This window comes from Phodopus roborovskii, unplaced genomic scaffold (assembly GCF_943737965.1).
Source record: "Phodopus roborovskii unplaced genomic scaffold, PHOROB, whole genome shotgun sequence".
In the NCBI taxonomy this organism is placed as follows: Eukaryota; Metazoa; Chordata; class Mammalia; order Rodentia; family Cricetidae; genus Phodopus; species Phodopus roborovskii.
Genome location: NW_026126611.1, coordinates 4,945,402 through 4,971,553, shown reverse-complemented (window position 1 = coordinate 4,971,553; position 26,152 = coordinate 4,945,402). Strand labels below are relative to the sequence as shown.

Here is a 26,152-nt window from a genome sequence, read left to right as displayed (position 1 = left end):
ATGGCCCCTACCTATGCTCCCTCATAAACCAGCTCAACATTTTCCATTATTAAGTATACGATTTAAAAAATATATTGAAGGTCAGCCAGGTGGCTGACACACTGTTAATGCCAGTACTCGGGAGGCAGAGGCAGGTGGATTTCTGTGAGTTCGAGGGCAGGGCAGCCTGGTGTACAGAATGAGTGCCAGAACGGACTCCAAAGCTACACAGGGAAACCCTGTCTTGAGTAACCAAGAAAAAAAAAAAAAAAAAAAAAAAAGACGGGGACAGGATAAAGAGAACCTTTAGGGTCTCATATGTTTGAGCCTCCTGTATTATTCCGTTCAGTTTTATTCCTCATTCTCAGTCTCCAAATCAAAATCAGGCATAGCCTCATAAGCATGTAGTCCTTTCTCAGGAGGTGTAGGCAGGGGGATTGCCAATTGGAGACTAACCTAGGTTTCATAGTGAAACCTGTCACAAAATAACAATAAAACAATAGCAATAATAATTGTTTGTAAATGTGGACAGTGACTTATGAATTACTGTGGAGATATTTTAAGCAGTTAGCTCCACACAGTAGTTAGGAGTCTGTGTTTTGTGCTCACCAAATGGCTTTGAAATTGAGCTGTAAGAACGCCTGGCTATGTAGAATGAGATGTTCTAAACCAGGCCTCATTTCCACATCTGTAAATAAGAAAGGTGACATTAACCACACAGATAACGTGCCATAGTTCTGTATCAGTCGTTATCACGTGGGCAAGGTGGTCTGTAACTACTGCCATATCAAACATGCTTTTGGAAAACACCAGGTCAGACAAATGGTAGAAAATCAGCCCATCAATGCTGAGCAATGCAACAGTTCAAACTACAGTCAAGTGTTTCTGTAATACCGGGCAAAGCTTATTGTGTAACAGTGGATTCTTCATGGCAAGCGGTTTGGCTCGGTGGACAACCAACACTTGCTTCTGTATCTAACTGATTCGGTGTTTCTCTAATGCAACCAAAGCACCATTGAGAAAACCAAATCCATCATTTTCTGAAGCTCTCTGTCCATCCCGGAAAGAGACCAGAGACCTTTTCAGTCACTGGAACTTTTAATTCCTCCTACTAGAGAAGTTGTATTCATCTTAAAATAAACTAACACCCAGCATGGAAAGAGAAGCCTACAGGGAGAAGCCCTGTTGTCCCACCGTACCCTGCTGGGGGAGCTGGTTGTCCATGCACTGCACATAGTGCCCTGCAGAACAATCTAGAATAAACCAGAGGCTCTGGTAACTTCCAGGGGGAGGCAATCAGGATGGAGGCACAATGGCAAGTAGAAAACAGATGAGGAAAGCCATTTGATTGCATTATAAAATATTTTAAAAGGGTTTTTTTTTAATGTTTTCAATTCTTAATGGTAAATAAACATCTATAATCTTGACAGATGCATAATGAGTCTCACTTACAAACATAACATGAATGATTAACAATTAGTATGAAAAGTGAAGAGGTGTAAACTGATCATTTTCAATGATTTATAAACTTGACCAAAATTTTGTAATTGTCCCTAATATTGCTTGCAGACGATCTGACTTCCCCATTCTAGTAATAGAAGGCTTCCGCTGGCAACTGAGTTAAGAGGAGTCTGAACTAGAGAGATTTCCATGGAACGACTTCATCTTTAACCCTGATGGGAGTATAACAAGGTTTATGACATGCCTGCACTATAATGTCCCATAATTAGCCTAGGCAGTCTACTTTCGTGTTTTGGCTACCATGTCACTACACTGAAACATACACACTTTTGTTTAAAGCACCATGTGTATCCGTGAAGGTGCTGCGGTGGTCAACTGTATTTAAGGTCTCCAGTAGATCATGCAGCTTTTAAAGATACACTGGCAAGATATTTACATCCTGCTGTCTGAACCATGGCTATGAGTATTATATACCTGGATGAGAACAAACTCTCTCTCTCTCTCTCTCTCTCTCTCTCTCTCTCTCTCACACACACACACACACACACACACCTATGTGGAGATGAGCTCCTGGTTTATCTCTCTCTCTCACACACACACACACCTTTGTGGAGATGAGCTCCTGGTTTATCTCTCTCTCTCTCTCTCTCTCTCTCTCTCTCTCTCTCTCACACACACACACACACACACACACACGCCTTTGTGGAGATGAGCTCCTGGTTTATTTACCCCTATGTAGTCTTTACCTACATCTCTTCCTTATTATTCTCCTTTCTGCTGTCCCTGGATGACTGGGTCCTTAATAATGAAATGGCAAGTGCCGGTGTTATCCATGCACCCTTAGAGTCTTGAGCGCCGTGTAAGGCATGGGCGTGGGTGTGGAGAGAGAGCTTGGAGGGGAAGTGAAGACATTCAGCTCTGGCCTGCCTCTGTGCATCCTCAAGCCTTGAGAGATGGATCGGAAGGTGCAGTTCAGAACAAGCTCCCTGGTAGTCTGCCATGCACAGGATGCGAGGATGGTGTGCTGAAATGGCTCAGGACACTTGGGCTTATTGTTCCAGTGTCTAATTGATCTGTTGAGAGGTTACAGGACTGAGCTGAAGAGTGTTCTGTAGCTTTAAAGACCCGGCCTGCAGACAAGACACTTGTGCACACTTTGTGAGCACCACAGACAATAGCAGCTCTGCACCTGTGGCCCATGTAGGCTTATCCAAAACCAGGAGGTACTTTTTCTCAGCCTTGGCCCAAGGCTGTCAGCCCGCATCTTCATGGCACTCTGGGCTTAAGGTAGAGAAGGTGGGCGGATGGAGCTTTCCCTGTGGAGGGCAGCTGATTCCCCATCGGCTTTGGTCCTGCCCAGCTACTTTCAATCATGAGTTGGTTCCCCTTTACACATAATGTGAACATGGATGAGACACAGGGTCAGCAGAGACAGGACTAGGACCACTCGAATGACACAGTAAGTTCATTAAGTGACCAAGTCACTCAAAAGAAAAAAGATCAAAGAAGGAAAAATACAGATGAAGTCTTCAAAAGACTAATCCAATTTTCAAGAAGTGAATGTTTTTCTAGATGTCTTTTTATAGATAATACTTAAAAAAAAAAACATACTCTTTGAACTTCGCAGAGCAGTCGGTCGATGGAGCAGAAGGGGCTAGAATTCTAAGTACACTGGATTTCCCCTTACAGTTGTTATGCTACAATCTTAAATTAGTTGGTGAGTGACAGATATGGAAGAAAGAAATGAAAGCTAAGCAAGCTTACTTGAGACAAACTTAAAAGAAATATAAGTGTTAAGGTTTGAATTTCAGGTACAAGAATGCTTTATATTTGCTAAATTGGGAAAACAGAATCGTTTCTTCGCGTACTGACCTGTGACATGCTTTCACAATATTCCTACGCTTCAAAACGTGAAAATGTGTCTAAAGAACAGTCTGCTTTGAGTTCTGTATATTTTCCATACTAATTCATAAGAAAAGCTAACTAGGCCATCATGCTTCAAACCACAGTCACATGATTAACAATCAGAGGTCCCAGGCAAAGGTGTTACAACAACTTGCTACTTAGGAAGCTGTTTTATGGGGCTGAACCCTCCCTCAGGTCTTTCTGTGCCCTGTACCGTTGGGGACAGGCATCCCCTGGAACTTCCAGAACCAGGCATCGTTAAAGCTCGAGTTGACCTACCTGGGGTGTCCGTTAGCAAAGATCTGAATTTAATGCCCAACAGCCACCTTATCCTGAGTACTAACTGTAAGCACCGAAACTAAGGCACTCTGCCAGCGCTCCTCAGCAAGAATCAGAATGTGGGGCCCACAGTGCTGCAGGCTGGAGGGGCGGGGCACATCTCCATGCAATAGTACACTCCCACTGTGAACCACCTCAGCTCTCCAGAAAGAGATGCCTTCCTTGCAAATGTCCTCAGGCCCATTTTAATCAAGATGGACTGTGAAGCTCCACAAGGAGGAGTGTACACTTGAATGTCTGTCTGGTTCCTTTTTTTTTTTTTTTTAAATGAGTATCAGGCTATGTTAAACAGTAACGGCTTGAGAGATTATTGTCCCATCCACAACTAGGCACATTCCAAAGATTTTGGATAGTTTCACATCACAAGAAAACGTGGCAATCAAGATGTCACCAGAGCCACTCTGCTTGAGACTGGCATTGCTATTTCTACAACAAACAATTAAAGTTCTTGTCTTCATGCTCTCCATACTTCATATGCATTCATTTTAAGATTTCTAAGATTTCTGTTGTCTTTAAAAGTGTGTGTGTGTGTGTGTGTGTGTGTGTGTGTGTGTGTTGGATTTGCACACCTGAGTACAGCGATTATGGATGTCTGAAGAGGGCATCTGATTACAGTACATTATGAGATGGTGGTTGCTAGGATACAAACTTTGGGTCTTCTGCAAGACTATTGAGTCCTCTTAACTGTTGAGTCATCTCCCCCAATCCTGTGGATTCAGTCCCATGTTTGAATATACTCACATACGCTCACAATTTCTGGAGGTTAATCTTGGCTACCAACTTGCCCGGGTTACCCCCTCTGGGAGTGTTTTGCGCGAGGGTTCTTCCACAGATGGAGCACCCAAAGTAAACGTGGGGTACCATGGTATGACCTGGGGGGGGGGAAGGCTGAACAAAGAAAAGGAAAGGCCAAATCTGGCTTAGCACTGGCACTCACGTCATGAGACAGAATAACTTCTCTCTCATAAGTGACTTCTCATTAGATCTGTATTCTCAGCAGAGAGAAAAGTAACAAATACACAATTCACTATTACATTAAGTTACTCAGGTCATTATCCTCCAGAAAACTGTTCCCCCATTGGTTAATTTTCAGTTCGGTCCTTCTGGCATGACGAACACGGTGTTCTTGTGTGGAAATGTACCTCCCATCCTACCTGTGTATGGCTGGACCAGAAACACATCTGCCTTATTGAGAAACTAAAGAAAAATGATTAACTTACTCGAGAGTCAGTTCAGGCTTTTAATGTCTGCTAAGCTTCCCTGGCCATTCCAATTAACCGGCTCCATTTTCCACATTATTTCATATGGCACATTATTAATTATTGTCCCCAACAAAGCTGTTCTGGGCCTCTCCTCCTCACAAGTCAGTGACTACCAGGGAACAAAGTGCAGGATTTGTGCCTCTAAGAAGCAGACCTTACTGCGGTTCGGGATCAAGACCCCTGAAGCTTAAGCTGTGGCCGGTGTTGAAAATGTGTCAACGGTGCAAGGTATCCGAACATGAAATACTAATCACAGCCAAACGTGAAATGAATTCAAGATGCTCCTGGCCTGTGGTGCATCGTGCAACTTCAGTGCGGCCTTGATTCTGAACACACACACAGTCACACACCCGGGCCTAGATTCCAGGCTATTCTACCTTAGGGCCTACCATGCTTTTCTGTTCTTATAGACAACAATGACTTTCTAACACTTCTCCAACAAAATTCCTCGGCATGTAAGGATCAAATTAGAACATCTAACTGCTGTTTGAATTGATGGCTTGCATTTTGGTGTAAGTTTGGGACTCAACAACCAACAATTTCTGAAATGACCAAGGTTTCGTTCTGTATACAAAACACAGGAGCGAATCTACCTCATTGGCATGCAAGCTTGCTTTGATTGTTAATACGTGGTGCAGTTATATGTATTGCAAGTAGTCACTGTAAAATCCTTCCCCTCATGCTGTACTGTCGGTACATGCTTGGCTGTCACACTAGCTTTATGTCAGGAAATGGCTGGGATTGTATACAAGTTTCCTGGCCAGAAAGCTTGTTTAGTGGGAAATCCTTAAGAAGGGTTTGTCTAGCCTGCACAGTGAGATGAGATGGAACTGAGGGTCAGGAGCAGTGAGGGGTAAAGGTGCCCCCCACCCCCCCCCCCGGTGTGGTCAGAAGCCCCCTCTTCACATAAGAAATGAACTCGGACTCAGAGCCTGAATAGTAAAGTGCTCAGAGCAGGGAACGGCCACGTCATTAAGTTTCCCAGGGGGAGTTTTGAGAATTCCACTGTGCTCTTTCAGCAGAGCCCCGGGGTATAAAATTTTGATAGTTTATTGATGGGTTTTTATCTAAAGCCTGGATCTACAGTGTACTGCTGCTTTAATCCGACAGGCAGGAACAGGTGGGGATTATTATTACTTTAACAATTGTAATCTGGTTTCTATCTCCTACAAGATGGTCAGTTCAATTCCCTCCCCCTTTGAAATCATGTGCCAGTGTTCTGAGTCAAGCTACCAAAACGGACGTTTTAGTTAACAGCAAATGAAAGCCAAGTGCCTGCTCTGAAATAGAGCGGTTTGGGCCCTGTGGAGGCAGGCGCCGTGGGATGCAGCTTTGCAGATCATCTCCCTTTTGAAGCAGAAAGCCCTGGGCCCCGGATGCGGTGTGCTCCTGTAGGGGTGTGCCTGGGCCCCTGATGCAATGTGCTCCTGTAGGGGTGTGCCTCTGCCTCGGATGCAGTGTGCTCCTGTAGGGGTGTGCCTGGAAACTTGTGGGCATGGAGGACTTCCTTCAGGAAGGGGCTGCTTCTTCAGAGGCTGGGCTTAGGAGATGACATGCACATGCATCACTGCTCTAGGGCCTGGGCTAAGATGGGGGCCATGAACTGAAGAAGGAGATGGTACCCAGTTACTAAGGAGCCCAGGGCCCCTGTGGGCTTCATTCTGACATTCTCATACAAGCACATTCCAGTCCCTCTTCGTGGTGGACCCTCTGCTACGATCACCTATAGACGGCGCCACCGTGGCTGACTGCACCTTGCCTATTGCGAGTGTGGAAAGGCAGACAAGGGTGTGAGGTTTCCCCACCATAAGGTGACTTTAAGATCTCTGGAAAATATACACCTTCTTTTTTAGTAAATCTATCTAAAATGTCATAGGATGAGAAAAGGCACATTTATGAAATATTAATTTCCATCCATTTTGACTATATGACTTGTTCAAAGGTCTCATGTATTTAAGATAATTACAGGACACTATTTGGGAGATGGACAGAAGAAACTACTAGGCTGAGAAGAATTATTAGTGCTAGAGAGCCCTGGAGTACTCATTTCGTTAATATTTAATTTACCTATGGAAGAGATAACTCAAGTAAAATAACTTAAAAAACTATTTCACACAGCTGATTGAACATATTTTAGTCAGATTGAACCTAACCTCACATCTGTCATTTAGAGAATAGTTCTCTCGGTTTGTCTTGGAGACTCTGCCTTATCACTTAGGGAAAAAATAACAGCCCAGTAAGGGACACTGACTCTTAGCCAACTCAGAATGCCAGCCAACACTGGCGTCTACTGTGCCCACAGTAAAGTGACTGAAAAAAACTTGCAGGGGTCACTGAGGTTTCCCAAACCCAGCCAGCAATTTTAAAGTGAGATGCACTTCACCACTGCATCACTTGAGATTAAACTGCATTCTCTCTTCTCTATAACTTCTCTAAGGCAATGTACTTAAATGGTAGCAACAGCAAGTTGATCTAACTCATTTTAAAATTTATAAGCCATTCTGGAAGCATGCGGAAACACCGCCAGTCATGTGAGAACAGCAAAGGGAAGGTGCCAGCAGTGTGGATGACTTTCTGAGGAGGACATGGGTGTGCCGGTGTGTGTGCAAGGGTTCAGGGGACGCCTTCTGGTCAGGGAGCTTGGGAACTGGATCTGCTAAGGCTGTCCTCCCCTTTGAGTTGAGACTCAGTGTTAATGTCTGCAGCTGTGTTGAGATGCATTCATTGCTACCTGAGGACGTTTGTGTCCTGTGCCTGCAGGTCGGACATACGTGCGGGACTCTTGTTCTGAAACAAAGACTCATGACAACAGAGGTATCAGTGCCTTTTAAAAATAGGTGTGTGTGCGTGAGTGAGAGTGTGTGAGAGAGTGTGTGTGTGTGAGAGAGAGTGTGTTAGAGAAACAGTATGAGTGTGTGAGACAGTGTGAGTGGATGAGTGTGTGTGTGTGTGAGAGAGAGAGACTGTGTGTGTGTGTGTGTGTGCACGCGCACGTGTGCAATAGCCATGGAGGTCAGAATAAGGAGTTACAGATAGTTGTGAACAGCTAATTTGGGTGCTGGGAACAGAACCCGGGTTCTCTGAAAGAGCATTAAGTGTTCCTAAGTGCCAAGCCACCTGTCCAGCTCCAGTATCACACATTTCTAAATCTCACAATGAAAGTGTAATTTAGGGTCATTATACTCTATTGTTACTGAGTTATTTTATTTTCATGATAAATGTTACATTTTTATAATCATAAGAACATCGTGTTTCTTGAAAAAAAATAGTTCATTTACTTTTATATAGAATATAAAACTCATTTTAGTCAAACTTCCTAACAGTAATCACTCTGGACACTGAACTTAGATTTTTCAGTGTGTGTGTGTGTGTATGTGTGTGTGTGTGTGTGTGCGCGCCCAAGGTCTGTAAAACTGTCACATGCAAGCATTCAAATGGACATGAGATAAACAAACAGAATTGTTTATGTCAGAGTATGCCTAATCCTAAATAGAGTCGTGTGTCCCACAGAACACTATGGAAGGTTCAATGATCATCTGTTGGTGTGTGAAGAAAAATACTCCAAATGCTATTCCTGTGGTGTGTGTGTGTGTGTGTTGTTTTGCTCTTGTCGTATTCTCTGTGCAGATACCATGTTCTATAAAGGCAAACGGTTCTACATTTGTCACATATGAGGCCATATTCACCCACCTCTCCCTACTCTTCACCCCACATGACTTGCCCATCTCCCTCCTGCTTGCTACACACAGACGCGTGCTATATGTATCTATATACAATCTATATACAAGATGCACAAACAAAAGAAAATGTAGTATTTGTCTTCCCATGACTGGCTTATATTGTTTAATAGACCTCCAGTTCCATCCATTTCCTTGCAAACAGCATAATTTCATTCTCCTTTATGGCTGACTAAAACTCCATTGTGTACATACACGGCATTTTCTGTATCTGTTCATCTGCTGATGGGCACCTAGGGTGATTTTGTAAGTTTGTTATGGTCCTCAGCTCTTAAAAAAAAAAATAAAATAAAACACTTAACAGCAAATTTGTAATATCGGCAGGGTTTGGTGGAGACTGCTTATCTCTGCTCTACTTACAAACAGCCACGGAGGCTCAAAAATTGGTATTGGGATTGCCAAACCCTTATTTGTGCACACCAATGGCAGATGTTAGTAGAAGAGCTCTCGGTGCAGTGCCGAGGCATGGGACTCCCTAGTCATTCCCCTGCTGGAAGTATCTCTACATGTGGTATCTCTAGGAAAAGCATCTTAAAGCAATTCAATTTCATTTTTGAGAATTTCATATATGTGTACTCTAGTGACATCATTCCCCCTTTCATGCCTCCCCACCCCTCCCAAATTTATGGCTTCTTATTTAATTATTGTGGTTACACACACACACACACACACACACACACACACACACACATATATTTTTTCATGGAACCCAAGTGTCTTTAGTAGTAATTTTATGTATATGTCCTGCATTCAAATTTAAAAACCAGTGTTTTGGTGATGGCCAATTAATTTGGGAGCTGTTTAGGAGATGTGGTGTTGAAGGGTCAGGGGACAAAGAACAGTAGAAAGAAGGGCGCAGAAGCCGGGCGGTGGTGGTGCACGCCTTTGATCCCAGAACTCAGCAGGCAGAGGCAGGCAGATCTCCGTTACTTTGAGGCCAGCCTGGTCTATAGAGCAAGTTCCACGACAGCCAGGGCTACATAGGCAAACAGTGTCTCAAATAAAAGAGGGGTTGGGGTTGGGGGAGCAGAGCTGGGGGTGCGGGGGAGGATACTGTACTTGAGAGAGAAGAAACGATCACTATGGACCCAGACCCAGAGTACTAAGTCCCCAATCAGCATCACCTCCTTAACAAAGTCTCTAGCGCACTGAGGATATTATGAACTGGCTGAACCGCTTTGTTATTCCTGAGCCCGGGGGTCACACGCTCAGGCTCCTAGTGGGTCCTACCATCATCGGCCATTGTCTCCGACTCATCTCTAACCACAAAGCAACGTTTGTCGGGGAGACGAACACTATGCTCTCAGCCCTTCAATAGCCAGTCCGCCTCTACCGCCTCCCTCACTCTCCATCTGCGCTGACCTCAGCGTCACCATTCTGAAGTCTCTCCATCATGGTCTTAGACCTCATTCTGCGGCATCCTATGAGGGCCCCCTGTAATATCTGTGACAGAATTTTAAGGAAGTACCTATTTGCTGAAGTTGAAAAGAAAAAGTGGCAAATTTAGACAAATTAGCTCTCCGTCGTCTAATGTCACGCTTCCAATGGTGCTTGTAACTCACGCTAGCCAATCATATGTCCTGATTTGTTCTCAGTGCAACTTCTTATCACTTGAGCTAAGTTTTAGGTGTGACTTATCTTATTTTTATTTATTTATTTGTTTGTTTGTTTGTGTATTTATTTATTTAGTTTTTACTTTGCTCTCTTGGGTCATAGGGTTCATTTGGACCCCAGAGTGTGGCTCGGCATCCTGGTCTACAGCCCCAGCAGAAGCCACCACGTGATGCTCAAATCCAGTTTGGGAGCCTTTATGGCTTTGTACTTATGGAGGGGGTTGTCTCCACAGTCACTATCACATAATTAGCCTTGCAGGACATTCCTCTCTGCTTTTTATTCAAATGAACTATTCCACCCTCAAAGTACATGGCTGGGTTACGGCTCTTCTCTGGAGCAAGGCCATTGAAAACACTTCCATAGTTTTAACAAAAAAATGTCCAAATTCAAATACTTGTCTTGTACTAATTAATAACCACTGTAAACACTAAATTGGATCCCAGAAGAGGTTTTCATGGATGGACACTGTGCTAAGCGCTAAGCGATACCAGTCTTAATTATACCTTTAATGTCTTAAAGCCTTTTGGGATTTTTATGAGCTTCGGTGTAAGTTTTAATGAAATGGTAGAATCACACAGAAATGGGTTCGTTTTTATGAGGCAGCAGGTAAGAGCCAAACAAATGAGATAACCTCTGGAAAAACGACAGCTTTGGCATCCAGGGGAACATAGACACTTCTCAGTGAAGTGGGGACCCTTCAGATAAAGATGCGTCTGCAATCCCCAAAGACCTTTCACGTTCAGGAACCGAGAAGAGTTGATAGAGTCTGGGGTTTACAACCTGCTCAGTGAAATCCCAAAAATGAGATCCAATCTTTGTGCCCAAAATAGGGAAGAGGAGCAGACAGGGGTCGGTGGACCAGGACACCGTAGGAGGAGAAGGTGCTTCAGCCAGGCTTCCAGCTCTAGCCGGTCGGCAGCCAGGGGTGGTCGGTCATCTCCGCCCTCCGTAAGGATGGGTAGACTGCACAGGTATCTCTCACCATTCCCCAGTGAAGCCTTCCTACTGTCCCCACACTCCTCATATTTGGAGACGCTGATGACAAGAGCAGAAGGCTTTCCGGCGAGAGACACAAAAGCCAGTAACAGAGACACAGAAGGGAGCTGTTCTCCTTGGGCCAGCCACTTCTGGCCACTGCAGATAACGGGAGAGCTGCAGATACAGATAGATTTTCAATCAAGCAGTAAACGGATCCCTGCTGAGGGACATGCTGGGGAAACGTGAACAGTTAAGACAGAAAACAACCATATGGCTGCTTTTAATGACCCGATCGATACAAGAAAAGTGCCCGTACTTCTAATCAACTCCAGACCGAAATCTCATTTGTTTGTTATGTTTCTAGCTTTAAGAAAGATAAACCCCTCTGCTCATTTACCTTGATTCATAGCACTCCAGGGATTCAAGGTGGGGGCGGGGGGGGTAGAAACAAGACTAAAATAATAATAATAATTATTATTCCCTTTCATTGGCTTCGAAGTTTCCTTGTTTTCCTTTTCTCTCTTGGTCCCTCATGCTGTCACTATTCCAACCACCTCACCTGCTTGCTCTGCCTTTGAAATTATCCAAACTTAGAAGGGATGAGATTCCATGCCAAAAATAAATACATAAATAGATAAATGAAAATCTGCTATGGAAAGCCTCCACAGTAAGAGGAGGAGACAGAAGAGACGGCCACACGAGGGGGAATTGCACTCTGTGTATTTCCCAGTCACACAGGGCTGCCATCTCTGCCTGTAGCTTTAGCCTGATTCCTAACCCACTGACCACACCCCTCTTCCGCGCACGGTGCAGGCTGCGTTCTCTCCCATCTCCTTTTCTCAACAGCCTGTGCCTCTTGACGGCCTTACATCCTCACTGCAGCAGAACACACGGGGTTGGCTTTCCACCAGACGGCAGTGGGCGGTGGAAACCCTCACACCGATTGAGGCTGACCCTTCCAGCCCCATCAGCCTCAATTCCTGTGCTCTTCTCGCCCACCCGGCCACAGTGGAGATTCCCTGTTCATGCTCCAGCCCCGCCTCCCGCGGGACCTGTCTTGGGTTGCTTGTTAAGGGATTCTCCCTTCTCTCGGCACTAGAGGCACGGTTTCCTGCTTCCCTGGCCCTTGGGTTTCACTACTCACTACTGCCTCTGCTGTGTCCGCAGCAGGGGAAGTCCTTTGTGCTCAGCCTCATCAACACTTGGGTCACACACGGCACAACCATCTCTTGTGTAGATAGATGTCTGGGGTACACCGGCTGGTGGCAGCATTTCTTCCCATGGAAAGGCTCTGATTTCACAGATCACACTTTTCTTGTTTCAATCTTTAAGCAATAGTTTTTATCTTTATGCAAAGAACAGAACAAAGCAAAAAAAAAAAAAAAAAAAAAAAACAAAACCATACACACCCCCCTGAAAAGAGCTTCAGGGTTTCTTTCCCCAAACTGAAAGCATCAAGGGCATGGACATTGCCTGCTCCAGAGAGCTCAGAGGCTGTGAGGGTCTCAAGAACCACTAGAAGTCTATGTGTTGTCCACAAACACATGGGATCTATTTGAATTTGGTCATCCATATAATTGCACTTCCATATATATATATATATATATATATATATATATATATATATATATACACACACTCAGAGCTCCTGATAACTTTTTGAGACCTACTTTGACCCAAGCAAGAGAGATGAGGGTTCCTTAATGACCGCCATCAAGGCCTGATGGAGTATGCACCTCCTCCAGCCATCAATCATCCGCTTGGAGGATCTAGAGGGCCATTTCCCAGGCCTGCAGCAGGCCTCTCTCTCCTGCCCCATTAAACTCACATCTTCCTTCTATTAGCCTCCTGTGTCTCTGCACTGAGGGGATCTCAGAATGCCCTCCCATGCCTAATCCCCAATATTCTCACTTAGGACTAATCTGCCACCCCATCTGAAGTGTTCGGTCTGTTTACAGTGACATGTGGTCTGGCTTCTCTCCAGCTTTCAGAATTTCAATTATGATGATTTTGAAAACAGTTTTCTACCACCTCTCTGGGAGATAAACATATCTTCCCGATCTTAAACCTACTGGTTCAGAGGCATACCTTTTCGCTGATTAGTCTTTGCTAATTCTTTGTTGTCTAAGATATAATCAAGTTGTATCTTTCCTTCCCCCACTGACAGAATCATTAATAGGAAAATTCAAAGCATCTGCAATTAATGGATGATTTAAAAGCTCTTGCATTTAAATATTGTGCTGGCTAGTTTTATGTCAACTTGACACAAGGTAGGGTCATCTGTGAGGAATGAATCTTAATTGAGGAAAAAAAAAACCTCCATAAAATTGGGCTGTAGGCAAGTCTGTGGGGCGCTTCCTCAATGGACGACTGATGTAGGAGGCTCTATCCCAAAAAAACTAACTGAGAAAGCTGGGAAGAAGTGAGCCCATAAGCAGAGCTCCTCCGTGGTCTCTGCTTCTGTTCCTGCCTTGAGTTCCTGTCCTGAATTCCCTCACTGACAGACTGTTACCTGGAAATAAGTGTAAGGTGAAATGAACTGTCCCCCCCACACACACACATTTGCTGATGGTTTTTGTTTGTTTGTATGTTGTTTCTTTATTACAATAGAAACCCCAACTAAGACAAACACAACAGTGGTAGTAGGGACATATTATTTCTTTATATCCTGTAGTGATAGATTATTTATGATTTCTTAAAGCCTTCCTGAGGGTGCAGAAAGCGAAGCCAGCCATAGCCATAGAGCCAGGCAATGGTGACCTGCACCTTTAATCCCAGCAACCATATTAGCTAGACATAAAGCCAGGTGGTGGTGGCACACACCTTTAATCCCAGGACTCAAGAGACAAGCAGATGGATCTCTTGTTAGTTCAAGGCCACACTGACCTACAATAAATTGATCCAGTCCTAAAGAGAAAGAGCTCACACAGTGGTGATCTCAGCACCTGGGATCGCATGCCTTTAATCCCAGGAATTGGGAGGTATAAAAGAAAAGGCAAAGGAAGATTTCTTCTCCAGCCACACTGAGGAGAGACAGCAGTCTAGGATTGCAGTCTGAGGATTCGTGGAGCTAGCTAGAGCACCCTTTCAGTTTGAGGTAGAGATAATGGGTAGTGGCCGGCTGCTTTGTTCATCTGACCCTCAGCTTGAACCCCGAAATCAGACTCTGGGTTTTTATTATTCATGCTACACTATCCAAAGTAGAGCATAAAATACAGAACTGAGACTCATATGACACCATGAATGAAGACAACTTGGGATTCACATGGAGTGGGCGATTCCTGGATTGAGCACTAGGGGGCTGCTTCCCCAGGGCTTACTTTGCTTGGATGCTGATGCCTTCACAGGGAAGGCAGGATGAGCTGAAGTCCGTCACACTGCATACAGAGGTGCTAGCTGGCTACAGAAGAGACACCCTGCTGCCTGGCCTCCCAAAGATTACTTCTCACACCCAGAATCTTTACGGCTGTGTCTATTGATTTACTTTGCCGTCACATTTTAAAATAGAACAGATGAAAAAGATGGGTTAGGGCACAGAGAGAGGCTGAAGTGTGTGAGGTCAAGGCCGCAGACCCTCACAAAAGCAGGTTCTTAAAGGCACCTGGATTTCTCCTGCACCTTTAAGAACTACATTTCTTGAATTAAATGGGGGGGAAGTGGGGAGTGATGATGACCAAAATGAATCGTATGCATTTATGGAATCTCCAAAAATAAAATCACATTAAAAGCAATGCTTCTTACATTAGTACACTTTCATATATCAACAAAAAACTTGGTGTTTATTGAAATGTTCTACATGCTATCCAGCTCCATCATAATAAAAATAGCTCAGCAACTCAGAAAAGAACAGCAAACTTTCTTATCCAAGCACTCAGAACTTGGCTCAGACATAAGCTGTCCTTGGGTTTGAATGCTTGATTGGTTTTTGATAAATGCCCTTAGAAGTTTCTAGTTTGTCACCCAAATAGCATGTCAGACAACAGAGAACATTTTTGTCACACTCAGACACCATTCAATCATAATCTGAGTTTGACTTCAAAGCTTTCACAATTCAATTTTATTTAGAATTAAGAGAATATGACCGACGGGAACGGTCTAAGGGCAGGGCGAGCATTTGTCTCCTGTGGAAGCCGGGGCAGAATGAAAGGGGAATGTACGAGCCCATTCCTCATTTGCCCCACCCCAAGGCACAGGGATGACCCGATGGATGTCCCCTGATGGTGCTGGGGCCCTGAGAAGACATCCACACTGATGTGTGAGCAAATGTTTGGGTTAATGGGTTCCTTTGCAGTGACATCCTATGAGCAATGAGTGAATGGACAGCCCGGAGCTCATGTGTTCCACGAATTCAGACTACCATTTGTGACACTCTCGGGGATCACTGGACAACCCTCACCTTTCCTCAAAAACAAAAACGAAAACCTAGCTTTTCATTACTGTTAGACCTTGGAAAAATAAGAATATATAGTTGGTACAGGATAAAGTCCCTGTCTCATTGCTTGACATCCCAATGAAGTCTGAGACCAATATCGAGAGAGGCCTGGTAATCTCAGGCTCTCTAGAGGACCGCAGTGGGACCCTCTGAAACATCAGGGGGGCACTATTGGGAAGGAAATATACAAGTGACTTGTGAATCAAAATTGCTCAGCACTAGGAAACACTTTCTTATTTTGCGTTTTGTGCTGACATTTCCCAAAAGGAGGAAATCAGAGACACTGACTAGGAATAATTCACTTTTCCTCAAACCAGCACTCCAACACATAGATTGAGCCTAATGGTGTGTGTGTGTGTGTGTGTGTGTGTGTGTGTGTGTGTGTGTGTGCCAGAAATAAAATGCATAGGAATTAAGATTAAAAACTCTCTATTTGTTATACCAAGTTTGATAATTATTGATTATGGGCAGGGGATGGTTTTAAATATCATGTGACACTAATCTCATAGGTATTTTTAGGGATCCTCAACTTTTCAATAAGTAAAAAAGAAGATATCCTATAACAATTTAACTCCTATCAAAATCTCATGATCAGAATGAAACTCTATAATTTGCCACATACTTTCACACAAATATCACTTTGTATAAATATAAAATTGATGTATGTTCTTGTTTTCTAGTAGTGAGGTTAACATCCCTCCAAGAATCTTTTAAATTACTTATTTAGAGATTATAATCCCTTCATGTTCCCTCCGAAGCCTGCCAACTACCCCTCCTTGTTCTAATTCACAGCCTCTTTTTCTATTAATTGCTATTAAGTACACATGAGACAGACAGACACACACACCCACACACACACACACACACACACACACACACACACCCACCCCCACACACACCTTAATAATGACCTTGATGACCTTGGTCTTTTGTTGCTTTGAAGAGGTAATTCATTTGCCCTGAAGAGATGCCCACCCCCTAACCCTGATGTCCAGCTAACAGGTGTGAGGGAGAGGAGGCGCCCTCCCAGCTGCCTGAGACACAGACATACCATGGAGGCCATGGGGCTTGGAGGGAAAGTGTTGGCTGCTGAGACTTCATGCCTTCGGTGGGCTTGACACCAGGGCCTCTCGGTTCTCTTGAGCCCATGTGTGTGCAAATGCGATAAGCGCATGTCACTCCACATCGAGGCAGACACAGTACGGACACAATCTCAGCTCTTAAGGCTATTGAAAAAAGGAAAAATACAAAAGGAAGCATGCATGGCAAATACGCAGTCTTCTGCCATATCCGAGGTTGAACTAATTTCACTGGGGCAGAAACTTCTAGTTGAGTGTGCCCCCTTTTAATGGCAAGCATAGTCCCTGTTAGCTGATTATTTAGGAAAGGCTGAGTTGTGTTTCCGAATGAATGCCACGCTCCTTCATAAAACAACAGCTATTGCTGTGCCGCTGAGCCAGTACAGAGTGCCCTGTCTGAAGCGAGTTAGGGTGAGCTGCATTTTATGTTGTGGCTTCTTGGTGTGGATTCGGGGGACTTGTGGATTTCAGTGTCCTGCCTCAGACACTGTCCATATCTTTTGCTTCATGACAGGGTTTCTCACTGAACCTAGGACTTACCGAGAAGGTGGCTAGCTGGCCAGAGAACCTCAGAAGTCTACCTTCCTCGGCCTCGCAGGCACCGGCCATTCAAGTATGTGACACCACACCTGGCTTTTTAAAACATGCATTCTGGGGCCCAAGCTTGGGTCCTTCCATTTGCAGCAGGAACATTTTACCAGCTGAGCCCTCTCCTCATTCCCCACATTAATTATCTCAATAATTAAGATTGAACCTTGATGCTACTGAAAATGATCTAGTTAGACTATATTTAAATATATAAATACTAATTAAGAATACATCAGAAACTACTCTTTTTGCCCTTTTGAATTTTAAATATATGGAGTCCAAGATGTCATTTATGACAGAGATAAACATTATATATTTTACATATATTATATACATTTATATCAACCATCCTTCTAGCTCCTGTTTACCCTTCCATCTGTTGCTCATACATGTATCAACACACGTACATACCACAATTATATATAATCACATCTATAGCGTAATTACACGTGTTCATACACATGCGCATAATTATAGTTAAGAATCCTGCTCTGTAAAATATGCTTCAGTTTTACACCTTTTACACAGGTGGGAAACTCACAAGGCTGCATCAGAGTTTGACATTTGTGATTGACATGTGGGTCAGTATTTTCTTAAGATTTCTTTCTTGGGCATTTGCATCCATCAAGAGTCTGTCCGTGGTCCCCAGCCCCAGCGTGATGGAGAATGCTTGTCTGCAGCTGCTCCCTGCTCTCGGGATTCTTACCATCACCTGGCAGCCTGGTGAGAGCAGGCCCCTCTAACAACTCAGCTCCAACACTGTACCTGTTACTGTGGACAGGCTTTGCTCCTTAGAGAAGATATGAACTGCCAACTGGCTGCGACAGTCTGTGAACTGACACTGGCGTTTGTGTTGGTGCCACGATAGACATTTGCTTACGGCTCCAGAAATGCGTGGAGCCGGAGCAGGGCTGGCCTGCAGCTTTTGGGAATCAAAGTACTACAATATACAAATGATAAGCATGCCAGACAACAACAGACATAATTTCGGAGACAACCTTAGAGCTCGGGGGTCTCCGAGGCGCATTTCCTCCTTGTGAAGTGTGTGTTGTGAAGAGGGAAACATCACACAGAGCAGAGAATAGCAATTCAGTCGCGGTGACCATCAGCCATGATAGGCTTTCTAACTTCCCATCATTTCAGAGAACAGCAAGACGAGATGTGGGGGGTGGTGGGTGGGAACCAAACAGGAACTACAGGCACTGGGGGAAAGCCTGGCCTTCTGTCTCATTTTTCTCTCGCTAGCCCCAGAACTGGGTCTTCTTTGACTTTTATTTACTCACCTCTGAATGTCATTGTCAGGCTTTTATTTTAAGTGGGCTCAACCGTGTGACTTGTTAAATAGACACTTGAGTCTGTGTCCTTGCTTCCCGGCAGGCAGATCTGATAATGCTTGGGACCTTCCAGGTGGTAAGTGCCCTTGTATGTTAATAAGCAAGTTTGTGGCTAATGGTCTCTGGGAAGTAAGGGTCTCCCTGAACAATCAAACCCTGCAAGAGGCTGCTGCGGGAAGCTCGGGTTACATCCGGTTGGTTGGAATCTCTGGAGACGCACTGGGCTTGCAAGTGGTATCTGAGGTGAAGGCAGTATTGGGAATTGAGCCCTCAACCCGAGTGTGTGTGTGTGAGTGTGTGTGTGTGTGCATGTGTGTGTGTTGTACATTTTCATATATGCTGGCATGCCTGAGAATGGGTACATGTGTGATTAACCTGGATACCACCCTCCAATAACTCTCCACATCAGTTTTTTTGGAATCGTCTTATGGATCCTGTAGATTCAGCCAGACTGACCTGTCTGTGTTTATCTCCACGGTGCTGCGGCGCAGACATGTGACAGGCATGGTGTCTGCCCTTCTACATGAGTGCCTGGGACTGAACTCACTTTCTCGCCTTCATAGCAAGCACATGACTGGCTGAGACGTCTCCCCACAATCCCTGTACCCTTTGAAGGCACAGAAATCTCCACTGGGTGCTTCTTTTTCTTTCTTTCTTTTTTGCGAGATTATAAGGACAATACTTCCCCTTCTCTTTCCTCTCTTCAAACCCTCCCATACATCCGTCTCCACTTTTCTTCAAATCCACGGCCTCTTTTTTGCACTAATTGTTACTGCACGCATGCATCTGTCTGTATGTATATACTTATATACTCCTAAATCTAACCTGCTCAGCCCTTATGATCTTACTTGTGTCTTGTATGTATTCTTTCACGCTGGACAACCAACTGGTGTGTGCTTATCCTGGTGAAAGGCCACCTCCCCGCTCCAAGCTTTCCCCGATGCCTTTATACATCACCAGAAGCACTTGGGAGGTGACAGACACTGAAGGTCATAACATGTGGGGAGTTTTGGTGGATGTGGTTAGCACATCTGGACATTAACCTACTTCTAATAAGACTGATCGCTAGCTGGGCGAGGTCAGCTGTTGCCTTTCGGCCTGGATCCTAATCTCCTAGGAAACGCTTGAGAACGCAGTTAGAGTCCAAGTTCGCAAGGGATGAATTTAGTCAGACACTTACTGCTCTGGTTCCAGGGCAGTCTGGAGACTGGCACACGCCACTCATGCGGTTTGGAATTAAGACATCTTCCCAGCAGGATGGACCCTATGGAAAACAGAACAAAAACAAATGAAAACCATCACCATCTCCTCGCCCACATCAGAAATGCAAGAGCACTTGCTCAGACAGTCCTGCAGCCTTCCCACGGGAACCCTGGGATGGCAGTGAAGTGGCATGCGCTGCAGTGATCCACGTGGTGTAGCTAACAGACACGGTGGGGACACTTTCCAGATGTTCTTGTGGGATCTGCTGCGTCAGAAGCGTCCTCATAAACACACAGGAATCCATTGGCATTTGGCCCAGTTTCCTTTGTATTCCTGGCCATGTTCAAATGTTGTGGTACCGAAGGCCATTCCAGAACTGGGACAACACTCTGCAGCTGGTCTTACCCACTGTCCTTTACTTTATAGTAGGCATGGTGACTGGCGACCCGGATGTCTGTTCCCTCACTGGATGTGAGTTTTGTTAGGGAAGACCTGGTCGACCAGTATCACGCAGCATCCCAGGAACTCAGGAACTGAGGGTCCTGGCACTGGATACACAACATCCCAGTACATGGAGAGGAGCCTGGCACTGGATACACAATATCCTGGTACACAGAGAGGGGCCTGGTACTGGATACACAACATCCCAGTACACAGAGAGGAGCTTGGCACTGGACACGTTATTCCACTAACCAATAAACGAAACTTTAAATAACACCTAGAGTCCTTAGCAAAGAACGCTGAAAACATCAGTACTGCTTCATGGATTCTTTGGGATAGCATCTCTGCAGCGCGTATATCAAGTCTGCCTGTTCTATGACTGAGTTTGAAGGAGTCTGGTTCCCAGAGCAGCACCGTGTGGGACGGGAGGACATGACCTCTTAACAACACCCAAGGCTGCATGGCCCATGTCATACATACATGCAAGCTTCTTGGTATCAGGCATGTGTGTGCTTAGAAAGGGTGTATTCCCACACAATGTCCTCAGTAGGGAAAGCCTATGCTTGCTTGCTTTTGAAATGTTGCTCGAACATTTTAAGGTTAAAAACAGTCCGACTCCATATAACTTTAGGGTTCTTTAATCCTGGGGTGGCCCCTATGCTGTATGCTTGGAACTCAAGGTCCTGCTACCTGGCCATGTGTCAGACTCCTCCCCATGCATGCTTTTCTGCTTCTCATGTGCTTTGTTGGACTTCCCCACCTAAACCTAAGATGTTTAATGTGTGTGTGTGTGTGTGTATCCAACATAGAAAAGCCTCTACAGGCCCCAAACGTCCATGCCAGACAGAGCATGACACATTTTAATGCAGATGTTTTGAATACAGCACTCACGAGTGACAAACCACCCAGATCGCCAGAGAGCTGCATAGCCGCCTACAGCCACACGGGTGGACGGTAGCACTGACTCCTAGTTCCTACTCACAGATCCGTGGCAGAGCAGGAGTGTAAATCTTAAAGAGGTTAGGAAAGGATAGCCATGCCCCCCCCCAGCCTACAGAGGGCCCCCATGACTGACAAAGGACAGTGCCCATATTTGAATGAAATGATGTCTCCCTCCTAAGTTCACTTCGATTTTAAATACTGATATTAAAATGAACATATACATGGGGATTACATGGGAGGGGGCAGTGTTGAATGCATGTCTGGAGGCTGCCTGTTCCTGCTGCTCTATCCTGGACACACCACACACACACACACGCACATGCACGCGCACACACACGCACGCACACATACACACGCACACACACACGCACCATTTGATACTAGCTTAGAATCTAGCTATGTATTACCACATGAAAAACCAATGAACCTTGAGATAGTAGAAGTTGAAGACTTTTTTTCTGGAAATGTTCAGTAGAAAGCAAAGGAGAACCCATGCCCTGTAGGGCCATGGGGGACTGAGAGCTGAAAAATAATTCAAAGGAGAAGAGAGAGGGCATGGGGAATCTGTAGCCTCAGGATTTCAACAACAGAAGGTCCTAAAATATATTGAAAAAAAAAATGGCCAGCTTACCTGCCTCAAGACAAAAATTGACACAAAATCCTAAAGTTCCAGTAAGTCCTTCAAAGATCTGAGAGAGTATTTCCAGGCAATAACCACATCAATCAGACAGAGGAATGGTAAGAAGTACATTGGGGGCCAAGAGATGGAAAGACAGCTCAGGGGAATGCTACCTCACACACAGCAGAAGACTGGGGGGTGCTGGTTCGCCCACATTCACACACGCGCGCGTGCACACTAAGTACACACATGCCAAGGCACACAGACCCATGCTCATTTCAAAAGTATGCACATAGCCATGTGTGCACACACCACACATACACAATTCTACAGGGAAGCAGAGAATGTGTAGAAGACTGAGCTCCGCCTACAAGACACTGTAATTCTATAGCAGCTAAGTGACCGAGCCTTCAAAGGGACCTGGAATTTGAACTCTCAGATCGTTAGTCTATAAGCCAGTGCTAAGCTCAGACACAGTGTAAAGAAAGCAGACCTGGTGCTTCCCCCCCCCCCCCAGAGTTAGCATTTTTTTTCGAGACAGGGCTTCTCTGGGTAGCCCTAGCTGTCTTGGAACTCACTCTGTAGAGCAGGCTGCTCTTGAACTCACAGAGATCCACTTGCCCCTGCCTTTCGAGTGTGGGATTAGAGGTGTTCATCACCACAGCCAGGCTTCTTGGCTCTTGGTTGGCATTTGAGAACTTGGGATTCTGAGAAGTGGCACTGTGGTTCTCTCTCTGATGGGTGTGGTTTGCAAAGCTTAGACAAAGGACACAACTCACCCAATCTCTCCCTCCCCCACAACAAGTTAGAATTCTGCTAAACCCTAGGCAGGAATGCCTGCCTGACCAGCTCCCCGCTCCCCTTGGACCTTCCTCTACAGATTTTGTTTCAGGCCATTTTGCTACAATGAATCTCAGCCCTATCCATTCTTTGAACCTTCTGGTGAGTCATTGCTTCTGGGGAGTGGCCACCAGGACATAATGTCACCAGGACAATGATCTACAGCCACTCACCCTTAAGCCCAAATGCAAACATTTCTTGTAGGCTTAGTTTTAGAACCACACTAGTAAAGACAGAACTAAATGTATGGCACTCAGGTTGAACACTGAAAGTAAACATGGGGAGTTAAGACCTTCCATTAATTCTCAGTTAACCCAGGCCACCCCACAGCGGATCCGCCTCGTTCCGTTTTTAGAAACATTAGCATTTTATTCTTCCTCCCCCAATCTCTTTCCCTGTAATCATCCTCACCCTCTCTCAAATACGTGGCCTCTGGTTCTTCAACTTAAATTCATAAAACATGTTTTAGTTGACCCTTGCATACTGCTTCCACAGATACATGGCAAGTGTTTGCCAAACACTTGTTTTCTACAACATAACGATAGGTCTTTAGAAGATAAAAGACTTCAAGTGGCGTGGTCGTGTTTGAGAAATAAAGGTATGTGGGGACCACTCAGCATAATGGGAAGTATATGGCATCCCTTAACAAAGAATCACTTGGCTCTTTTTGGAAACTGCATCTCTCTCTGTCTCTGTCCCTGTCTCTCTCTCTCTCTCTATCCTCTCTGCTCTCTCTCTGTCTCTGCTCTCTCTCTGTCTCTGTCTCTCTCTTTCTCTCTCAGTCCTCTCCTCCCCTCTGGCTCTCTTATCACAATCAAGAGGCCTAGAGGAATTACTGCTATAGCTTGGATCTGAAGCATCCCCCTAAGGCTCACGTACTGAAGGCTTAGTCCACAGGTTGAGGCTGTTGAGAGTGGATGGAAATAATAAGCGGTGGGGGGTGGGGATGAGGCGGGAGGGAGGTCTTCTGTCATTAAGGCGAAGACCTTAAAGGAGACCACGCGACATCCTTCCTATTTTCTATTCCTGACCATGAGGTGACCATGGAATGACACCTGTAAACCTGTGGGCCCAACAACCCATTTCTCCTGATCGGCTGCTCATCTCTGATATTTGTGACAGTGACTGCCTCTCGTGGCCACCATAAGCAGGGGTGAGCAAACCAGCAGCCTCCGGGACAAACCAGATCAGTACTGTTTATATATATATAAAGTTCTTGTGCTGAGAGACGGCTTCACAGTTTTTAATTACTGAAAAGCATAAGAGTGAATATAATATCATATGACACATGGAAATCAAAGTTCAAATGGTGGCGTCTGCAACGAAAGGCCATTAGCACATGGCCTCAGGTGGGCACGTCACGAAGCCCACATCTATGGTCAGTGCCTTCATGGGAAAAGCCATCCAAGTGTCTCCATGGTAAATGATACTGCATGCGATTATAACAAAAATGATTCCTCCATTTTTATATGGTGGTACACATCTTGCTATTACATAATCCTATGAGCTTGCACAAGTGGCTGTGGCCTAGATCTCAAGGGAGACACCACTTCAGTGAAGAGCTTAGAGCTGTTTCCCTGGGCAATCCGAGACGGCGCTGGATTAGAGATGGTGATTGGAAGCAGTGATCCATCCAGCTTGTGGGAACAGCAACTACAGAACACATTCAAGGGCTTGTCCTGAGCCACAAAAACCCCACAGCAAGGCCTGAAGTGGAATGTTTAACGTGTCTTTTTGCATTTTTGTTAGTATGTGTATACATGCTTGTGCACATGCATGCACATGCGTGTAGAGCCCAGAGGTCAACATCCTGTGCTCCTCAGGAGTTGTTTGCCTTGTTTTGTGAGACAGGACCTCTCACTGGACTGGGGCTCCCCTACACCAGGCTTTTTCCTTTTGTAAACACACCTGCAGCACAAACAAATATAACACACCTTTACACAGTCAAAGTAACATTCTGCAGCATAAACAAATGTAACACATCTTGCCTAGTTAAAATAATAATCTACAACGGTCACCAGTGAGCCCGAGAGAGCCCACCGTCTCCACCCCTGTCCCCCAAATACTGGGACTTCATGTGGGTCGCTGTGCCTGCGTTTCCCATGGGTCTTGAGGAAACACTCAGGTCCTCAGGCTTCTGTGGCAAGCACGGGACAGACAAACTGTCTCACCAGCCCTGACTAAACGCATCTTCGTGATACATCAGAAATGTGATCCCAGGGAAGAGAAAGCAGCAACAAAACCCACAAAGTGTGAAGTTTCAGGGTTACTTTTAAAAGTCACAAGACTAATCCAAAGGGCATCCTGACTGGGTTTTTTCAATGCCCAACCAAGGGGAAAAGGGAATCATTTGGTTGCCTACTTTATATTCAAATATCATCCCGACAAAATCCAATTAGGCCCACAGAAGACCGTTTTCAGTGACTTAAAGGAACACCACTGCGTGTCCTTCTTGTGAGGGGCCTGCATTGCTGCTTAAAATAAGTCATAGCCCACTCTCTGAAATGGAGTCTCGCAGCCGGCCCTCTGCCTTATTCTCAAAGTCGTTTTATGTAACTGTACGTGTACAGGCTATCCCATGACATTATCAAATACGCTGCATTTTAAACGTAATCACACGTAATTTAAAGTGCAATGAGACGGAGGACTAAAATACATTCGATATTCGAACGCGGTGTGGAGCACAGTGAGACCGTCTTCACAGCTGCTGCTCTCCGAGGGTCAGGTGCTTCCGTTCTCCTGCATCTCCATCTGCCTCGGGGTGGGGAGGAGGAGGAGGACGAGGAGGAGGAGGCACGCTGAAGCCTGGAGATCTGCTGCTCATCTCTGTCCACATGCCTGGACCAAGGCCACTGACCCATTCCATGCTTGATCTCGACGCCAGGAGGTGAAAGCCGCCTTCAAGCGGAGTGGCTGAGTGGCGGAGTGGAGGAGTGGCGGAGTGGCGGAGATGCCAGCCACAGAAGATCCCTTCACGTGGCCTGATACTTGCTGACCTTTCAAAAAAGGCAACTGTTGCATTATTTCTCAGTTCTCAAAACAGAACTGCCTGGGAATTTATTTATTCAAGAATTGATTTATTTATTTTTTGTTTTTAGCGACAGCTGAACTCCCAGTGGCTACCTCCAAGGGGACTGACTGACTGTACTGGGTAAATTTTAACGTTCTGTGTCTCCATTCCTCCATGGATCCCCAACTCCGGGCAGTCAGGGCACTAGCTAGAATGGGCGGCATGGAACTCTGCTAAAATGCAGTGTTTGTTCTTCAGCAAATGTAATGATGTCCCGCTTCGGGCTGCAATTATATCAAAGGCCAGAAAACATAATAAATAAGGCAGGGATGGGGAGTGAAGGAGAAAGTTCTGGAAACAAAAAAATAGTATTAAATCACCAAATATCT

At 45.2% G+C, this 26,152-nt stretch overlaps 1 protein-coding gene across 1 annotated transcript in view; it reads right to left on the bottom strand.

Annotated features, from left to right (window-relative positions):
* Positions 1 to 26,152, bottom strand: part of Prkn (parkin RBR E3 ubiquitin protein ligase) — a 959,805-nt gene that overhangs the window by 478,846 nt on the left and 454,807 nt on the right. The window contains exon 5 of the mRNA XM_051206078.1: positions 19,889 to 19,972. Within this exon, the coding sequence (XP_051062035.1) occupies positions 19,889 to 19,972 (84 nt within the window). The remainder of the gene's footprint in view (positions 1 to 19,888; positions 19,973 to 26,152) is intronic.